This window comes from Furipterus horrens, unplaced genomic scaffold, assembly GCF_987537825.1.
Source record: "Furipterus horrens unplaced genomic scaffold, mFurHor1.1.pri manual_scaffold_17, whole genome shotgun sequence".
Lineage (NCBI taxonomy): Eukaryota > Metazoa > Chordata > Mammalia > Chiroptera > Furipteridae > Furipterus > Furipterus horrens.
Window position 1 is genome coordinate 73071104 of NW_028327187.1, and position 21364 is coordinate 73092467.

General features: G+C 38.6%; 1 protein-coding gene across 1 annotated transcript in view; it reads right to left on the bottom strand.

The window, feature by feature from the left end:
- GABRA3 (gamma-aminobutyric acid type A receptor subunit alpha3) overlaps positions 1-21364 on the bottom strand; it is a 548803-nt gene that overhangs the window by 74202 nt on the left and 453237 nt on the right. Inside the window, exon 9 of the mRNA XM_090264708.1 lies at positions 18061-18272. Within this exon, the coding sequence (XP_090120834.1) occupies positions 18061-18272 (212 nt within the window). The remainder of the gene's footprint in view (positions 1-18060; positions 18273-21364) is intronic.

Sequence of the window (21364 nt, forward strand, 5' to 3'; positions counted from 1 at the left end):
TTTTGAATAGGAACGGACTCAGGAAGGAAGCAAGGAAAAACCAAAGAACAAACAAACCAAAAATACCCAGAGACTGTGCATAAAAGTTGAATTGAGTTAAAATCCTCATTCTTTTATCTCTCACTCTCTCTCTAACTACCCCTACCGTCAGTCCCTTCTTATTCTCTCTCCTTTTCTCCCCTCCTCTTCCCTCCATTCTCTCCCCTTAGCATGTCTCCCCTTCATCCTATTCTCAGTTAATTTTATAATTTTAAGTTCTCTCCCTTTCTCACCCTCTCCTTTATCTGCGCTACACACCCTCAACTTTATTAAATTTCTTTCTTTATTTTGTCCCCCTTCAGTCTACATTCGTTTTTCTTTCATTTCTTGTCCTTGTTTTCCTTCTTTCCCTATACATATTCTCTCTCTCTCCCTATTACACTTTATATTCTAATCTCTTAATATTCAAATTATAATTCTAATCTACCCCCCTCTCCCTTTACTCTCCCATTCTTACCCCTTCTCTTTTTCTACCCCATCTCCTCACTTCTTTCTCTACCTCTTGTATTTCTCTCCTTCATCCTATCTTTTGTCAACTCTTCAATTTCAATTCTCCCCTCCCTAATATCTCCTCTTCCTCCTCATTTCCTTCCCTCCTCTGAGATCTTTTCCTCCCAAATCCTCTTGCCTTCCTATCTCCTAATCCTCTCTCTCTATATTCACCCTCTCTCTCTATCTTGCAACTTTATATCATGTTTTAATCTCCTAATCTTTTTTATAATATATAATTCAAAACAGAATTTTAATCCAGTCCCCTTTCTTCTACTTCCCCTTCTTTTTTCATTCTCTCTCCTACCCTTCTCTTCTCTACTTTCTCTCTCTCTTTCCTCTCTCCCTTCCTGCCTCGATATTTTCTACTCTGTATTTTTATTCTTGAAAAATTCTCTCTCAATCTGTTTCCTACCTTCTAACCTCCCCAGCCCTTTCTTTCAATTTCTGGCTATCTGTCTACCTGGATGTCTGTTGTGTCTACCCTACCTCCCACGCAAATCATATAGTATATACCGATTATATAATCCTAATACTACACACTTCCACTTTCTCACTCCACACTGTAACCCTCCCCTCCTTTTCAAACATACAGTGTAAGTGTTAAATGCTCTCTTACATAACCTTGATCCCAATTGCTAATATTAATACTCTATCAACCTCCAGATCAAAAATTATCCTTCCTTCATTTAAAACAACTCCTTTCTGTTTCTCCTACGAAATAAGAGTCCCAGTATCTCCACAAGTATATTAACACGGGCTCATTTGCAGCCTATAGTGGGATTGTATTTGGGGGACTCATTGGAGGGTGTGGGTTTCTTTCTTGGGTTGTATAATTATGTTTTAGCAGCACCTTCACAAAAGAACTCAAGACAAGGTGGGCAGAGTGACTCTCAAATCAACTAACCAGAGAAAAAGACCCACCAAAAAGTAGCTGAAATACAACAAGACAAATTAAAGAAATATCATCAAGGACAACACAGACGGAGATCCAGGAGGGCGGAGGAGTAAGTGGAAGCTACACTAAACCCCTCCCAGGACCAGCCAGTGCTGACTCAGCCCCAGTACAGCAGACAGACCATTCCCCTCCAAGTGGCGTCATACTAAGGGGAAATAAAAGCCCTGCATACAGGAATTAAGTTGCCACACCCGCGGTCCTTAAGACTGACGGCCAACCACAGATACAGTATAGTAACAACTAAAGAAGAGAGACAAAGGTAGTAGATCACTGGAAGTCTCCAATAGGCTGCCTAGGGCCAGTCTGGTACATGATCTGACGCTACCAGAGGCAGATCCAGGAAGAACTGATCATTCTAAGAAGCACCAACAAACAAAGGGAATCACAAAAATGGGGAGACAGAGAAACAACCCCCCATCAAAAGGAAAGGTAGAATCCCCAGAAAGAGTGCTAAATGAAATAGAGGGGAGCAAAATATCAGATACGGAATTTAAAACATGGATTATGGAGAAGCTAAATGAGATCAGCGGAAACTACAAAGAACTCCAGAAAAACTACAGTGAACTCCAGAAGAACTATAAGGAACTTACTGAGAATTATACCAGCATCAAAAAGGACATGGAAGCTATCAATAAGAGCCAGGAGGAAATGAAGAATACGATCTCTGAATAGAAGAACACAGTAGAAGGAATTAAAAGCAGGCTAGAGGAAGCAGAAGATCGGATCAGCGAGCTGGAGGACAACGTACACAAAAACTCCCAGACAATGCAACAAAATGAAAAAAGACTGAACAAGACTGAAGAGGTTCTAAGACAGCTGCAGGACAACATGAAACGTAACAATATCCGTACCATTGGAATTCCAGAAGGAGAAGAAGAAGAGCAAGGGATAGAAAACCTCTTTGAAAAACTAATGACAGAAAACTTCCCTCACATGAGGAGAGAAAGAGTCACGCAAATCCAGGAGGCACGGAGGGTCCCAATGAAGATGAACCCCAACAGGCCCACCTCAAGACACATCATAATTAAAATGGCAACATCCAAAGACAAAGATAGAATCCTAAAAGCAGCAAGAGGGAAACAACTAATAACATACAAGGGAGCTCCAATAAGGCTATCATCAGATTTCTCAGCAGAAACACTACAAGCCAGAAGGGAATGGCAAAAAATGTTCCAAGCAATGAAAAACAAAGGTCTACAACCAAGAATACTCTACCCAGCAAGGCTCTCATTCAAAATGGAAGGCGAAATAAGGAGTTTCTCAGACAAAGGAAGACTAAAAGAATACATCTCCACCAAACCAGCAATGCAAGAGATGCTAAAAGGTCTGCTCTAAGAAGATAAAGAAACAGAGAGAAACAGAGAAGAACACGAGTACAAAGGGGGAAAATGACAATGAATAAGTACTTATCAGTAATAACCTTAAACGTAAATGGATTAAACGCTCCAATTAAAAGACATAGGGTAGCTGAATGGATTAGAAAGAATGACCCACATATATGCTGTCTACAAGAGACACACCTTAGAACAAAAGATCTACACAGACTGAAAGTAAAGGGATGGAAAAAAGTATTTCAAGCAAATGGACATGAAAAAAAAGCCGGGGTAGCAATACTTATATCAGACAAAACAGATTTCACAGCAAAGGCCATAAAAAGAGACAAAGAAGGGCATTTCATAATTCTTAAGGGAAAAATCCATCAAGAAGATGTAGCCCTTATAAATATATATGCACCCAACTTAGGAGCACCCAAATATGTAAGGAAAATTTTGAAAGACTCCAAGAAAGGTATAGGCAGCAATACACTCATCGTAGGGGACTTTAACACCCCATTGTCAACAATAGACAGATCTTCAAAGCAAAGAAACACCAAAGATATTGAGGCACTGAACAACACTTTAGATCAAATGGACTTAGTCGATATATATAGAAGTTTACACCCCAAAGAAGCAAAATATACATATTTCTCAAGTGCACATGGAACATTTTCAAAGATAGACCACATGGTAGGACACAAAACAAGCCTCAATAGATTCAAGAAAATTGAAATTATATCAAGCAACTTCTCAGATCAGAATGCCTTAAAATTGGAAATCAATCTCAAGGAAAAAACTCAAAAACATTCAAACTCATGGAGAATGAATAACATGCTATTTAATAATGAATGGGTTAACAATGACATCAAGGAAGAAATCAAAAAGTTCCTGGAAACCAATGATAATTAACACACAACAACCCAAAACCTATGGGATACAGCGAAAGCAGTCTTAAGAGGAAAGTTCATAGCAATACAAGCCTACCTAAAAAAGCTAGAAGAATCTCTAATAAAAAATTTAACCCTACAGCTACAAGAACTAGAGGAAGAACAACAAGCAAAACCCAGATCAAGTAGAAGGAAGGAAATCATCAAGATCAGAGCAGAATTAAATGACATAGAGTCTAAAGTAACAATTCAAAAGATCAACAAGAGTAGGAGCTGGTTCTTTGAAAAGATAAACAAAATTGACAAGCCTTTAGCCAGGCTCATCAAGAAAAAAAAAGAGAGAACCCAAATAAATAAAATCAGAAATGAAAGAGGAGAAATCACAACTGATACCACAGAAATACAAAGAATTATAAGAAATTATTACGAACAACTGTACGGCAAGAAATTTGACAACCTAGAGGAAATGGACAGATTCCTGGAAAACTATAGTCTGCCCAAACTGAATCAAGAAGAGGCAGAAAGTCTGAATAGAGCAATAACAGCTAGCGAAATTGAAGCAGTAATAAAAAAACTCCCAGCACACAAAAGCCCAGGACCAGATGGCTTCACAAGTGAATTCTACAAAACATTTAGGAAAGAACTAACTCCTATCCTCCTCAGACTATTCCAAAAGATACAAGAAGAGGGAAGACTCCCAAACTCGTTCTATGAAGCCAGTATAACCCTAATTCCAAAACCAGGTCAAGACACAACAAAGAAAGAAAACTACAGACCAATATCGCTGATGAACATAGATGCTAAAATCCTCAACAAAATATTGGCAAACCGGATCCAGCAACACATGAGAAAGATCATACACCACGATCAAGTAGGATTCATCCCAGGGATGCAAGGATGGTTTAATATTCGCAAATCAATAAACGTGATACACCACATAAACAAAATGAAAGACAAAAACCACATGATCATATCAATAGATGCGGAAAAAGCATTTGATAAAGTACAACACCCATTTATGATAAAAACTCTCAGCAAAATGGGAATAGAGGGAGCATACCTCAACATAACAAAGGCCATATATGAGAAACCTGAAGCCAACATCATACTCAATGGGCAAAAACTGAGAGCATTCCCCCTGAGATCAGGAACAAGACAAGTATGTCCGCTCTCTCCACTCCTATTCAACATAGTCTTGGAAGTTCTAGCCACAGCAATCAGACAAGAAAGAGAAATAAAAGGCATCCAAATTGGAAAAGAGGAAGTAAAACTGTCATTATTTGCAGATGACATGATAGTGTACATAGAAAATCCTTTAGACTCCACAAAAAAACTACTCAATCTAATAAGTGAATTCGGCAAAATAGCAGGATACAAAGTCAATATTAAGAAATCGAAGGCATTTTTATACACCAACAATAAAAACTCAGAAATAGAAACTGAAAGAAAAATCCCATTTACCATAGCAACAAGAAAAATAAAATACCTAGGAATAAACTTAACCAAAGAGGTAAAAGACCTGTACGCAGAACACTACATAACACTGAAGAAAGAAATTAAAGAAGATACAAATAAATGGAAGCATATACCATGCTCATGGATGGGAAGAATCAACATCATTAAAATGTCCATACTACCCAAAGCAATTTATAGATTCAATGCAATCCCTATTAAAATACCAGCAACGTATTTCACAGACCTAGAACAAATACTTCAAAAATTTATATGGAACCAAAAAAGAGCCCGAATAGCCACAGCAATTTTGAGGAAGAACACAGTAGGAGGAATCACAATACCCAATATCAAACTATACTACAAGGCCACGGTAATCAAAACAGTCTGGTACTGGCATAAAAACAGACATATAGATCAATGGAACAGAATAGAGAGCCCAGAGAGAAGAACAGGTTCATATGGTCAACTAATATTTGACAAAGGGGGAAAGAACATCAAATGGAATGAAAAGAGCCTCTTCAACAAATGGTGTTGGGAGAACTGGACAGGGACATGCAAAAAAATGAAACTAGACCACCAGCTCACACCATACACCAGAATAAACTCAAAATGGATCAAAGACTTAAATGTAAGCCGTGACACCATAAAAGTCCTAGAGGAAAAAATAGGCAGGAAAATTTCAGATATCCCACGTAGCAACATTTTCACTGATATATCTCCTAAGGCAAGGGAAATAAAGGAAAGAATAAACAAATGGGACTACATCAAACTAAAAAGTTTCTGCTCAGCTAAAGAAAACATCAGCAAGATGCAAAGGAAACAAACCATATGGGAAAATATATTCGCCAATGACATCTCAGACAAGGGACTGATCTCCAAAATATATAAAGAACTCATACGACTCAACACCAAGAAGACAGACAACCCAATTAAAAAATGGGCAAAGGACCTGAACAAACACTTCTCCAAAGAAGACATACAGAGGGCCCATAGACATATGAAAGAATGCTCAACATCACTAGCCATCAGAGAGATGCAAATAAAAACCAAAATGAGATACCACCTCACACCAGTCAGAATGGCCATCATCAACAAATCAACAAACAACTTGTGCTGGAGAGGATGCGGAGAAACGGGAATCCTGGCGCATTGCTGGTGGGAATGCAGACTGGTGCAGCCACTGTGGAAAACAGTCTGGAATTTCCTCAAAAAACTAAATATGGAACTGCCTTTTGAACCAGCAATTCCATTGCTAGGATTATATCCAAAAAATCCCGAAACACCAATTCAAAAGAACCTATGCACTCCAATGTTCATAGCAGCACTACTTACAATAGCCAAGTGCTGGAAACAACCTAAATGCCCATCTGTAGATGAGTGGATCAAAAAACTGTGGTACATTTACACAATGGAATTCTATGTAGCAGAAAGAAAGAAGGAACTTCTACCATTTGCAACAACATGGATGGAACTAGAGAAAATTATGCTTAGTGAAATAAGCCAGGCAACAAAAGGAAAATAACTTATGCTGTCACCTATTACAGGAAACTAATTAACAACACAAACAAATGAGCAAAATTGAACCAGAGGTATGTAAGCAAGAAGTAGACTAACAGTCACAAGGGGTAAGGGGGGGGAAAGAAGGGTGTAAGGGGAAGGGTCAAGCAAAAAAAATATATATATATGAATGACCCACAGACAGGGGCGACTGAGTGGAGACTAAATGTGGGGGAAGGGAGGGACAGGGTGCAGGGAAGCAAGAGGGCTAAAAAAGTGAGACAACTGTAATGGAAAAACGAACAAAATCATTTTTTTAGTGGGGGAAAAATGAAAATATGAAGAATGGAAATGCCAGTTCAGTGAATATTAGAACAAAGAGTTTCCTTCACGTTGTATATTTTTCTCCCTATTTGATCCCTCCAGAGTTTGGCATTCTAAACAAGTAATTAATGACATAGGTTAGGTTTCTTTGCATAGAACTAATAAGACCAGTTGTTAATAGAGGTTCCTTTTTTTTTTTTTTTTTTTTTTGACCAAGTCTTTGACTGGAATGTCAAGCCTAAAGGAATCATACTTGTGCTCAGATTGTTACCAAAAAGCCCTGAGGAACTGGGAATGACTGTCAAAGGTAATAAAAGCCCGTGAGATAAAAGGCCTGGTACCATGGTTGGCTGTGCGGTCCACAGCAATCTTTCCAGGGAAGGAAGGAAGGCTGTTTTCCTGAAAGATGGCTAGAAGGGACCTTAAGACGCAATGAAAAACCAGAAAGACTTGGAAAAAACAGGTGTGCACAGGCAAGGATGAATGTCAGATATGTGGCACAGCTTCTGTGCCCTGAAGAACAGACTGAGGGTCACCCCAAATATTCCTTGGGTAAGTTCCAGCAAAGCAGAACTAAAGATCATAAGTGATCATTTGCTGCTCTTGTTATGTTTATGCAAACGAACAGGATAAATTAAAAATGGACTTAATGTAGTCCCTTTAAAGACAAGGAGGGTAACCTTAGGGAGAAAAATTATTATTCAAGGAAAATCATAATGATCAGTAGTAGAGTATAAAATAGGGCAACTAACCGTCCTAAAAGTTTCTTCTCATTTAAAATATGGTTTCACTTGAAAATTAAACCATGTCTGTGATATCATCAAAAATATTCAAGTTGCAGGCAAATAGAATTTCAAGTACCTTGCAACCGGATGTCTTCCTAATAAGACAGTCTTAAAGATTTAGATTGTTGGTGGGTTATGTTACATAAATTAACACGTGTTTTCTGTTTTCAAAGGACATAAGCCTACGATCTCATTACCTGAGTGATTGTCTGTACGCATAAGCCTCACTTAATCCTCTCTGCAGCGCTGCCTCCTGAGACTCAACGGTTTGGCTGAACTAAATGGCTGGGTTGGGGAAGAATGGGGAGGTCTATGGGCTTCACTTTAAAATGGGTTTCTCTTTTCTATCCTAATGGCTTGGACAGAAAAGGCCCAGAGGTCTGAGAGGGGGGAAAACCTAAACTATTTCCCTCAGCCCAAACTAAGTATAATGGGCAAAAGGGTTTTGGACAGTTGAGATGTGCCTAACACACCTTCTTACAAAGAAGCCCTTTTTTTTTCCTAATATGGAACATTGAAAAATTAATCCCTGCCTTTTTTCATCTAGTAGTTATGGATTGAATGATGTCTTTTAACCCTTTTCACCAAATCTGTTGCCCCCAGAACACAACAAGGACACCAGCCTGTTAAACCAAGCACGCCGTTCACCGGAGACAGCCAACTGACCTGGAGTCTGCACGATCCTTCCCCATGTGGGAAGGCCACCCTCCCCTCCACACCCCCACTCTTATTAGGGTTTTCTGGACCCAAGGGTAGGTAGGACGACGACCATGTCCAGCTTGAAGCAGCTAGAGGAGCTTGAGACCTTCGCCCATTGTCCTTTACAAGATTACAAAAGGTCCTAATATTTGAGAGGGGGGGAATAGTTAATTTTTATGAACCAGGACTATGGACTTGGGGGGGATTGCTGGGGGAGGGGGCTGCTGGGTGGAGGGGAGCAAGGGGGAGAAAATTGGAACTGTTGTAACAATATAATCAATAAAAAACATTAATAAAATAAAATAAAAAGAAAGGAGGAACTCCTACCATTTGTGACAACATGGATTGAAATAGAAGGAATTATGTTTAGTGAAATAAGCCAGGGAACAAAAGACAAATACCATATGATATCACCTAATACAGGAAACTAATGAACAACAGAAACAAATTAGCGAAATTGAAGCAGAGGCATGTAGACATGGAGCAGACTCACAGTTACCAGGGGGCAGATCGGAAAGAGAGAAGTGGAGTAAGTAGGGGAAGGGTCTAGTCAAGGAACTAGTATAAATGACCCATGGACATGGACAATGAGGTGGGGATTGACTGCAGGAGAAGGGGTGGGTGGGGTAGGGGGGAGCAATGAGGGACATAGTGGGACAACTGTAATAAGAAAACAATAAATAAATGAAAAATATTACTTGGGATATAGTAGTTATGAAAGAGAAATTTCTATATTATATATATGTATATATATTGTATTATATATGTATATGCATGAATATATATATATATATATGTATATATATAAAATAGAAAAAAATATATAGTGCCTCCAGCAAGAGAACAGAACAAAGATATGTTTTAGGAAAACTTTCCTAAAATAAAGACAGCTATAAATCTATTTGCTTATAGGTTAACATGCTTTCCTGGGAAAAATTCATACAGATAGAATAAGATATATCCTTGTTGAGTAACTAGAGTTTGTAAATAAAGCAAACATGCATATTGTCTTCCAGGCCATGAAATAAAGTCCATATCTGCGAGATTCTCAGGCTAGTTTTAAATTTCTTCATAACCACATTTAGTGGTAGAATTGAATATAACAATCAATGTCTACATGCACATCAGAGAAAGAGAATATGACCCACGAATAGTAAAACTGCCCAATTATAATTTGTGTACACATAATTAACAATTTTACACATGTAAGATAGTAAGAAATATGGTTCCCATGAGACTAAATTAAGTAAGCAATAAATGAAAAAATGAATAAAAGGAATACTTTGAGAAGAGAATTAATTTAAATGTAGAGCTATGACTAATCGTCTATAAGAATTATAGCTGTGGCCCTCATTCACTGGCCCAGGTGTGCGGGGCGCACGTCCAGGAGCCCCTCAGACATACCACAACAGACATAAGATCAGCGCCCCAACGGGCACAGGGAGGGCCCACTGGACATGTGGAAGACCATGCGCAGACACCCCTGACCAGCTCCAGTGGGTGCCAGGCCAGAGCGCAGACCACTTGCTCAGGCCCTGCTTGTGCCCACCCAGGCAGGTGCGGGAACGACAGGCGGCTGCAGTGCAGGAATAGCGGGTTGCAGCGCCTCACAGATGCACACTTCCACTGTGAACAAGGGTCCAGGGTCCCACCCTAAGAGGTGAGAGACCAACTCCAGGAGCTTGGCTCGGCAGGACTGAGGCTAGCTCTCAGGCCGTCTTGAGCGCGCATGGGCGTGCGAGTACAAGAGCACCTCAGCCCGGTTTCAATAGTCACCAATCGCTCACTTCCACTGTGCACGAGTGTCCAGGGTTGAGCCCAGGGAGACGAGAGACCAACTCCCGGAGCAAGGCTTGGCATGCCTGAGGCGGGCTCTCGGGCCGCCTTGCACACGCAGGGGCGCATGCGCAAGGGCATCTCAGCTAGCTCCAACAGGCGCCAAAGGAATGCGCCGTGCCAGCCACCCCGGGGGCACACCTCTGCTGCAAGGAATAGGAACCGCTGACACATCTCAATAGACCAGCTGTGGACGCAGAAAAAGAAGACAACACAGAAAGGCTGAACTGAGTAAAAACATTCCTTTTTTTTTTTTTTCCTTTTTCTTTTTCTTCCTTAAAGGGGAAGGGAAGCAAGGAAAAGGGGGAAAAAAACCTATATCTCTAATTTGTTTCATACAATCTCTCCTTCTCATCCCTCCTCTTTAATTGTTGTTTCCTTGTTTGTCTGTCTAGTTTAGCCTTCCTTTCACTCTAAACAAATAGAATATAACTACTATATGAATCCAATACTATACAATTCCACTTTCCTGCTATATTCTGCATTCTTCCCTCCTTTTCTTCTATAGTTATTAACATACAATGTAAATATTACCTACAGTCTTGCACAGTCTCAACTATTATTAATCTATCATCCCCTCTCTCAAAAATCATATTTTCCCTCCCTAAAAACAACTCTTATCTATTCTTCCTATAGTATAAAAGCTCTAATCTCTCTACATTTATATGAATACTGGCTCATTGGCTGACGATAGCGGGATAGAGGGTGGGGGATATTTTTGAGGTTACGGGTCTCCTGCCTGGGCTTTGTGTTTATGTTTTTAACAGCATCTCTACAAAAGAACTCAAGACAAAGTGGATAGACTGACTCTCAGTCAACTAGCCAGAAGGAAGATCCTACCAAAGAGCATCTGAAATATAATCAGATAGCAAAAACAAATGATATAAAGGGTACCCCAAGGACATCAGGCTCAAGAGATAAAAGAGACTGCACCACTAAAACCCTAGATCTCCTATAAAGAATCTCATACCACAAAGGTCGGAAGTCAAAGCAGACAAACCCAAAAAACAAACATAAACAAGAAGAATCCAACATGGTAAGATGCAGAAACAACCTCTCAATGAAAAAAAGAGAGGAATCCCCAAAAAGAGAGGTGGATGAAAAAGGCATAGCCCAAATGTCAGGCACGGAATTCAAAACAATGGTGGTGAAGAAGCTCAATATACTTGACAACCTTAAAAACAACTATGGCAACCTCCAAGGAAGTTACCAACAGCTCCAAGAAAATTACAGGGAACTTGCAGAGAACTACACCAGCATAAAAAACGACATAGAAACCATTAAAAAGAACCAGGAAGAAATGAAGAATTCAATCTCTGAACTGAAAAACACAGTAGAATCAGTCAAAAGCAGACTAAATTAAGCATGGGATCGGATTAGTGAGTTAGAAGATAATGTAGAAAAAATTCTCAGATGATACAGCAAAATGAAAAAAGATTGAAAAAGTACGAAGAAGAAGCAAGGGAATTCCAGGATAGCATAAGGAAAAACAATATCAGAGTCATTGGAATCAAATAGGGTTTAGAAGAACAAGGAATAGATAAACTGATAGGAGAAATAGTGACAGAAAATTTTCCCAACCTGATGAGAGAAAAAGTTATGCAAGTCCAGGAACCACAGAGAGTTCCAATGAAGAGGAGCCCCCAAAAACCCACTCCAAGGCACATCATAATTAAAATGGCAACATTCCAAGACAAAAAGAGAATCTTAAATGTAGCAAGAGAAAAACAGCAAATAACACACAAGGGAGCTCCGATAAGGCTGTCGAGCAGTTTCTCAACAGAAACACTACAAGTCAGAAGGGAATGGTCAAAAATATTTCAAACGATGAAAAAAAAAAGGCCTACAACCAAGAACACTGTACCCAGCAAGGTTCTCGTTCAAAATGGAAGGTGAAATAAGGAGTTTCTCACACAAAGGAAGACTAAAAGAATACATCTCCACCAAACCAGCATTGCAAGAGATGCTAAAGGGAATGTTCTAAGAAAAAAGAAGAAGAAGAAAAAAAAAGAAAGAGGAGAGGAACACAGGTACAAAGGAAAATGAACAAATACATGTCAATAAAACCTTAAATGTAAATGGATTAAATGCTCCAATTAAAAGACATAGGGTAATGGAATGGATAAGAAAACAGGACCCACATATTCGCTATCTACAAGAAACACATCTCAAAACAAAAGATTTACACAGACTGAAAGTAAAGGGATATAAAAAAATATTCCAAGCAAACGGACCTGAAAAAAAGCTAGTGTAGCAGTCCTCATATCAGACAAAACGGATTTCAAAGCAAGGCCAATATAAAGAGACAAAGAAGGACATTTCATAATACTTTAAGGAGCAATCCATCAAGAAGATATAACACTGATAAACACACATGCACCCAACATACAGCACCCAAATACATAAAGCAAATACTAGAAGACCACAAGAGGGACATTAACAACAACACACTTATAGTAGGGGACTTCAACACTCCATTATCAACAATAGACAGATCATCGAAGCAAAAAAACACCAAGGATATACAGGCATTGAACAACGCACTAAACCACATGGATTTAACTGATATATATAGAACTTTTCACCCCAAAGAAGCAAAATTACATTCTTTTCAAAGGCAAATGGGACATTTTCAAAGACAGACCACATGATAGGACACAAAACAAGCCTCAACAAATTCAAGAAAATTGAAAGCATATCAAGTATCTTTTCAGACCACAATGCCTTGAAACTAAAAATCAACCTCAGAGAAAAAAATCAAAGACACCCAAACTCATGAAGAATGAATAACATGCTATTAAATAATAAATGGGTTAACTTTGACATCAAGGAAGAAATAAAGAAATTTCTAGAAACTAATGACAATGAACACACAACAGCCCAAATCCTATGGGACACAGCAAAAGCAGTCCTAAGACGGAAGTTCATAGCAATACAGGTATATCTGAAAAGGATAGAAGAATCTCAAATAAAAAATCTAACCCTAAAGCTACAAGAACTAAAACAACAACAGCAAACAAAGCCTAGGGCAAGAAGAAGGGAGGAAATCATCAAGGTCAGTGCAGAATTAAATGACATAGAGACTAAATAAACAATCCAAAAAATAAATAAAACTAGGAGCTGGTTCTTTGAAAAAATAAACAAAATCGACAAGCCTTTAGCCAGGCTTATCAAAAAAAAAAAAAAAAAAAAAAAAAGAGAGAGAGAAGACCCAAATAAACAAAATCAGAAATGAAAGAGGAGAAATCACGACTGATACCACAGAAATACATACAATTATAAGAAATTACTACAAACAAATGTATGGCAAGAAATTTGACAACCTAGAAGAAATGGATAGATTTCTAGAAACATATAACCTTCCTAAACTGAATCAGGAAGAACTAGAAAGTCTCACCAGACCCATAGCAAAGAAGGAAATTGAAACAGTAACCAAAAATCTCCCTGCACACAAAAGCCCTGGACCGGATGGCTTCACAGGTGAATTTTACAAAACGTTAGGGAAGAATTAACTCCTACCCTCCTCAAACTATTCCAAAACATCCAAAAAGAGGGAAAAATCCCAGACTCTTTCTATGAAGCCAGTATTACCGTAATCCCAAAACCAGGTCAACAAACAACAAAGAAAGAAAACTACAGACCAATATCACTGATGAACATAGATGCTAAAATCCTCAATAAAATGTTGGCAAACAAGATCCAGCAATACATCCAAAAGATCATACACCACGATCAAGTGGGATTCATCCCAGTGATGCAAGGATGGTTTGATATTCACAAATCAATAAATAGAATACATCACCTAAACAAAATGAAAGACAGAAAGTACATGATCATATCAATAGATGCAGAAAAAGCATTTGATAAAGTACAACACCCATTTATGATGAAAACACTCAGCAAAATGGGAATAGAGGGAGCATACCTTAACATAATTAAGGCTATATATGAGAAGCCTGAAGCCAACATCATACTCAATGGACAAAAACTGAAAGCATTGCCCCGGAAATCAGGAACTAGACAAGGCTGTCCACTCTCTCCACTCCTATTCAACATAGTGTTGGAACTCCTAGCCACAGCAATCAGACAACAGAAAGAAATAAAAGGCATCCAAATTGGGAAAGAAGAAGTAAAACTATCATTATATGCAGATGACATGATAGGATACCTAGAAAACCCTATAAACCCCACTAAAAGACTACTCAATATAATAAGCGAATTTGGCAAAATAGCAGGGTACAAAATAAATATACAGAAATCTAAGGCATTTCTGTACACCAACAATAAAATATCAGAGACAGAGACCAAAAAGGAAATACCATTTACTTTAGCAACAAGAAAAATAAAGTACCGAGGAATAAACTTAACCAAAGAGATAAAAGACCTATACACTGAAAATTACGCAACATTGAAGAAAGAAATTAAGGAAGGTACAAATAAATGGAAGCAAATACCATGTTCTTGGATGGGAAGAATCAACATCATCAAAGTGGCCATACTACGCAAAGCAATTTACAGATTCAATGCGATCCCTATTAAAATACCAATGACATATTTCATAGACCTAGAACAAATACTCCAAAAACTCATATGAAACCAAAAAAGACCCTGAATAGCAAAAGCAATGTTGAAACAGAAGAATACAGCAGGAGGAAACACGATACCAGACATCAAACAATACTACAAACCCACTGTGGTCGAAACAGTCTCGTACTGGCATAAGAACAGACATATAGATCAATGGAACAGAATCAAGAGTCCAGAAATAAACTCAGGTCTATATGGTCAATTAATATTTGACAAAGAGGGAAGGAACATAAAATGAAGTGAGAAGAGCCTTTTTAACAAATGGTGCTGGGAGAACTGGACAAGAACGTGCAAAAAAATGAAACGAGACCACCAACTTACACCTCACACGAGAATAAACTCAAGATGGATCAAAGACTTAAATGTAAGCCGTGACACCATAAAAGTCCTAGAGGAAAACATAGGCAGGAAAATTTCCGATATTCTACATAACAATATCTACACGGATACATCTCCTAACGCAAGAGAAATGAAGAAAAATGTAAACAAATGGGACTACATCAAACTAAAGGGTTTCTGCTCAGCAAAATAAAACATCAGCGAGATGAAAAAGAAACCAACCATATGGGAAAACATATTTCCCAATGACATCACAGACAGGGGACTGATCTCCAAAATATATAAAGAGCTTATACGACTCAACATCAAGAAAACAAACAACCCAATTAAAAAATGGGCAAAGGACCTGAACAAACACTTCTCCAAAGAGGACATACAGAAGGTCCATAGACACATGGAAAAATGCTCAACATCATTAGCCATCAGAGAGATGCAAATAAAAACCACAATGAAGCCCTGGCTGCTCTGGCTCAGTGGATTGAGCGTCGGCCTGCGAGCCAAGTGTCGCTGGTTCGATTCCCAGTCAGGGCACATAACTAGGTTGCACGTCAGGTCCCCAGTTGGGGGCACAAGTGAGAGGCAACCACACAGTGATGTTTCTCTCCCTCTCTTACTCCTTACCCCTCTCTCTAAAAATAAAATAGATAAACAAACTAACAAATAAATAAATAATTTAAAAAATTAAAAAAAAAAAAAACTACAATGAGATACCACTTTCCACCTGTCAGAATGGCCATCATCAACAAATCAACAAACAACATATGCTGGCGAGGATGTGGAGAAACAGGAACCCTACTGCACTGTTGGTGGGAATGCAGACTGATGCAGCCACAATTGAAAACAGTATGGAATTACCTCAAAAAACTAAAAATGGAACTGCCTTTTGAACCAGTGATTCCACTGCTTGGATTATACCCAAAAAACCCTAAAACGCTAATTCAAAAGTAGTTATGCACCCCTATGTTCATAGCAACCTTGTTTATAATAGCTAAGTGCTGGAAACAACCTAAATGCCCATCTGTAGATGAGTGGATCAAAAAACTGTGGTACATTTACACAATGGAATATTATGTAGCGGAGATAAAGAAGGAACTCCTGCCATTTGCGACAACATGGATGGAACTAGAGGGAATTATGCTTAGTGAAATAAGCCAGGCATAGAAATAAAAATACCATATGATATCACCTAACACAGGAAACTAAAGAACAACACAAACAAATGAACTAAATAGGACAAAGAGTAGAATAGCAGTCAATAGGGGGGGGAGGGAGGAGGGAGAGAAGGGGGATAAGGATGGGAAGGGTTTAGTTAAGAAATGTGTATAAATGACTCATGGACATGGACAATGGTGAGGGATATGATTGTGGGAGAGGGGGTGGGCTGGGTGGGGGGGAGCAATGGGGGAAAGAATGGGACAACTGTAATTGAAAAACCAAAAAATAAAAGAGTAAAAAAGAAAGAAAGAAAGAAAGAATTATAGCCACATAATATTATGTAAATGATATAAAACTGTACAATTCTAAAATGGTAGTAAACCAAACCAAATTTGGGAGGTGACAGGAACTGGTAGAGGGACAAGGTAAAAAATAGGACAAGTATACTAATTTTCTTATATCTTTGTGATAAGTGAGAAGTCAATTGACCTTGTTTATAACTGATAAGTCAAGTATTAGATAGGTAAATATTTTAAGGACTTAAAGGTAACAACTAGTCTAAGTATAATAATAAAACCAACCAAAAGTTCTGCTAAGAGTAGATGGAGGAAGTATAAACATGCTTATTTCTTTATAATTTATGGCAAGGAACTAATAAATTCTATCTAAATGAACAGTTAAAATATATTTTAATTTTTTTGCCAACTCACCAGTGTGTAATCTATGGAATATATACCTTTCCCTCCAGTTGGAAAAAATCATTTTTTTCTTCTCCATGATTCTTCATGGAATGGTTTTGTGACCACATCTGCCAGACTTTGTTTAGTGTGTTTGAATTGTCTTCATGTAGATCTAGAGATCTGAACTCTTAAATCAGCCAAGGACAAAAATCTTGATTTCACTATATTCATGTTTTATTCCCACCAATTCCAGTTGGTTTATGGTTTTTTTTCTCCCTTCCCATCTGTCCACCAACCCAACGAATATTTGTTCAGTTTTTACTATGAGTCAGATGCTATGCAAGGATGCTAGCTAATTAGAAACATGATGCAGAGAGGCCTCCACTCTCAAGAACTTCAGTCTAGGGAGGAAGCAAATAACTAATACAAATATGCTTTTAAGATCAAGAGTAGCCTCCCCACCCCACCCCCAAGGAAAGCTAAAGCTATCTGGATTATTCTGGATAGGCTCTGTGAAGAAAATAGCATTTCCTCTGGGTCTTAAAGAATGAGTAGGTCTTTACCAGGCAGGAAGAAACGAACATTCTAGATAGAGTAAAAAAATAAGCAAAGACACAGAAGTAATTATGATCCCTTTGGCTTGACTAAAATGGAACATACTGGAAGGTGAGGGGCAGATATGGCCCTAGAGATTGTTCTCTGGGTTGAAAATAGAGTTCACTCTTCTAGATGACTTTGTAAATACAAAGGGTTCCCTTTGAGTCTAGCGGTATCACACTTAGTTCGGTCTCTCACCACAAGACATCAACCCTCTACGATACCTACCCTCTTTACTTTGCCCCCAGCAAACATTCCACATTGCCAAGAAGCACTCCAGTTGAGAACTGGATTGATGACCCCAGTGAATAGCACACAGCCTTGGCCAGTTCCCACAGGCTGCAGGCTGCCCACTCCTGGTTCCAATACAGTTCTCTCAGGGAGTGCTTCCCAGCCCCAACCCTTGCCATATATCACCTTCATCTCCAGGGCTTCTGGCACCTTCTTGCCTTCCCAAGCCCAACTTCGCTTGGTGAAGTAGTTGACAGTGGCAAATTCAATCAGCGCAGAAAATACAAAGGCATAACAGACGGCTATGAACCAATCCATGGCCGTCGCGTATGCCACTTTAGGTAAGGAGTTTCTGGCACTGATACTCAGAGTGGTCATGGTGAGAACAGTGGTGACACCTAGGGAGAGAGAAGACAAGAACCAGTTGCCATTCAAAGACATTTAGAGGATATTTCGTAAGAGCATCAACTTTCTACTTAAAAGGAGGAGCTGGCCACTTTAAAGTAAAAAGTAGAGAATGTCAAGGTGGGATGGGTCTACCTACTAACCACCCCATCCCAGTTCTCACAGTAATAGGGATTTCCAGTACATTTCTAAAAGTTGTCCTCTGGCCTCTGCTTAAACATTTCCATTAAAGAGTAGGTAGCATATTTTATTGTAAGAGAGCATTTTAATTAGGAAAAAAAAAAAACCTATCTTATAAGCTGAAGCCTGCCTTCCTCTAACTCCTAGTCAACTGACCGATCTCAGAGTTCTCTCTCCGGCAACACAGGAAAGAAAAGCCTGTTCTGTCCTATTCAAGACAGGCCTTCAGAGACTTGGAAAGGGTGGCTATGGTTCCTTATGAACTTGTTTATCTCCAGAATGACAATGGCCAATTCCCTCTCTCATTTCTCCTTCTCCCTTAGTCTAGTAGGTCTCTTCTGAACAGCCCAGAACTGAGCCCAAGACTCAGGACATGGTCTGAGGTTAGTAGGATATTTACTTCCATTATTATGGACACTATTCTCCTTACAATGCAACAAACTATTGTGGGAAATGGTTCATTAGCTAGATCACAGTCTAGGTTCTGTTGAGTCTAGGACAACCAAAGCTGTTCCAGTACATATTTATTTTTTTGTGAGTTTTTGCCAAACCACATCTTCCTTTTGGGTCAATTGATTCTTTTTCTTGGTAGTATTATTAACCTAAATTTAAGACTTTCCTTTATTCATTTTAAAATTATATTTTTTCTATTCTTTTCAAATTGTAGATATAAATTTGAATTCTATAGTGTTGTGGTTAACATATGAGCTTTAGACTGAAATAGACAGAAAATATGGCAATACCACTTACCAGTAATATGACCTTGAACAAAGTGTTTTCCCCCCCTCAGCCTCAGTTTTATCATGTGTAAAATGTGTGTGATGATACCAGACTCAGAGATTTGTTGGGGAATCCAGTGAGATGATGTTTACAAAGCCCACAGCACAATATCTGTCACATGGTAATCAATCAATCAATAGTAGCTTCTATAATTAACATTGCTCCTAATTTTACTGTTATTAACAATAGTATTGTCATAATTTTATATGATGAATTATAGTAGTATAATTATTAACACATTTTAAACAAAGTTATAATAATTTTATACTTGTTAGCAATAGTATTCTGGTCTCGAGTGCATACATACCTACACTAGAAGTTAGAAGTCCCGAGTTCTGCCAATTAGTTGCTTTTTATCTTGGGAAATTTCCTTAATTTACCTGTGCCTTTATTTTTCCCCTCTATGAATATTCCCTACAGTCTCTAGTCCCAAGAATGGTGATGAGGCATTTACTCTACCAAAAGTCATACAGACTTAGGGGAGGGGGTATAGTCAGAACCTTTAAGTGTTGGCATGTTCAAGAGGATGGGAATATGAGCCTCATGATCTAGGTCAAATAGGGCATGGAAGGAAGTCCTACTTGGGTGAGAGATGCTATATAAAAGAAAAACCAAGAAGGTAAGGCCTATTAACTATTAACTCCACACAGAAAGTCAGCCATGCGTGCTGCAGCTTTTGAGGCTTCCTCTCATATCTTGCCTCCCTGAATACCTTACTAATATATCTGCTATGTAAGTGAAAATCTAGACTGGAAAAGACACTAAAGTTTCAAAAGTGACACCCTAAAGGAGCACCTTTGAACAAATTAGGCAGAGTCATCAAGGCAAAAACATATGTTGAATTTATAGCTGCATAATATCTTAGAATAGACCCAAGATTCAGTAACCTACTAATCGCACCAAGAAAGGAGTAATTCATGGGAGAAAGAAGTTATCTCATTTATGGTTATCATCATCTGCAGTAGTCCACCCTTGGCACATTCATAACTCTATGCCAATGTATGGATGGGGAGAACTACACTGAAATGCAAATGTCTCTGTGCCATATAGCAGTAGAGACTTTTAGAGCTCTAGCCTCTAGGGCTTAATTAGAATTGTCATGAAAAGCTCTTAGCTACTCAAAACTGGTAGCATCCTCAATAAAGCATTTGGTATACTTCATGGACAGACAAAAAGGTTTGACATTTTAAGAGAGACCTAGGCCTGTCACCCAGGGCTTCTTTCAAGACTCTTCTAGAAAGTTTGTGTGTGTGTGTGTGTGTGTGTGTGTGTGTGACTGCCCGGCCTCACTGCCTTTGAGCACTTCTAGAAGTGTGGTACATTTCTTCAATAACAAGACTGTTACACCAAACCGAGAGTCTCTTGAAAGCAGGGACCATGGGTAATGTCTCTATTTCCTCAACCCTGAACCAATAGAGTAGGCCACTAGTGAGTTTGTAATGAGTGCAACTGCTCTGCCCAGCCTACAGCCCATGGATTGCATGATACTTGCTCCCATCAGAGTGAATAAGGTACTTCTTATAGTAACTATATTGTTGTTATTATCAATAATATAGTTCTTATTCTTTTCTTTTCCCCAACATTAACTGTCTGTTCTGTGTCTTGCAGAGTTAGGTCCTAGGGATACATAAATTAAAATATTTCAGACTACAGTATTCAAAATGAGCACTGACTCTCCATAGGAGATCAATAAAAATTAATCTGTTGTGCTCAGATACCATCACAAGGGCAAGACTTTTTGTTAATTCTGTTTTATGGAGAACATTACTAAATATGACCAAGTGCCCCATTCCTTCTTTACAATTTTCTTCCAAACTCTTCTAACTCCCCAACTCTGCTGCTCTATGACAAACAAATTCACCTGTCTTCTCAACCCCTACTCTGAATGCACATTTCTCTTTTGATCTTTGCTGAAACCTGATTGTCCTATTGAGTATACCATTTTGGTTCTCAAAAGGTGGTTGATCACTCAGAATCAAGGGCTCAGGTGGTAGGGGTTCATATTTTCCTTGATCTCTATTATTTTTTAGTCCATTACATTATCATAGCCATGTGTTAAACTGCTTCTATGATATTTCTACTATCTGGTGATATCCCTTTACACTTTTTTTCCTTTTTATTGAAT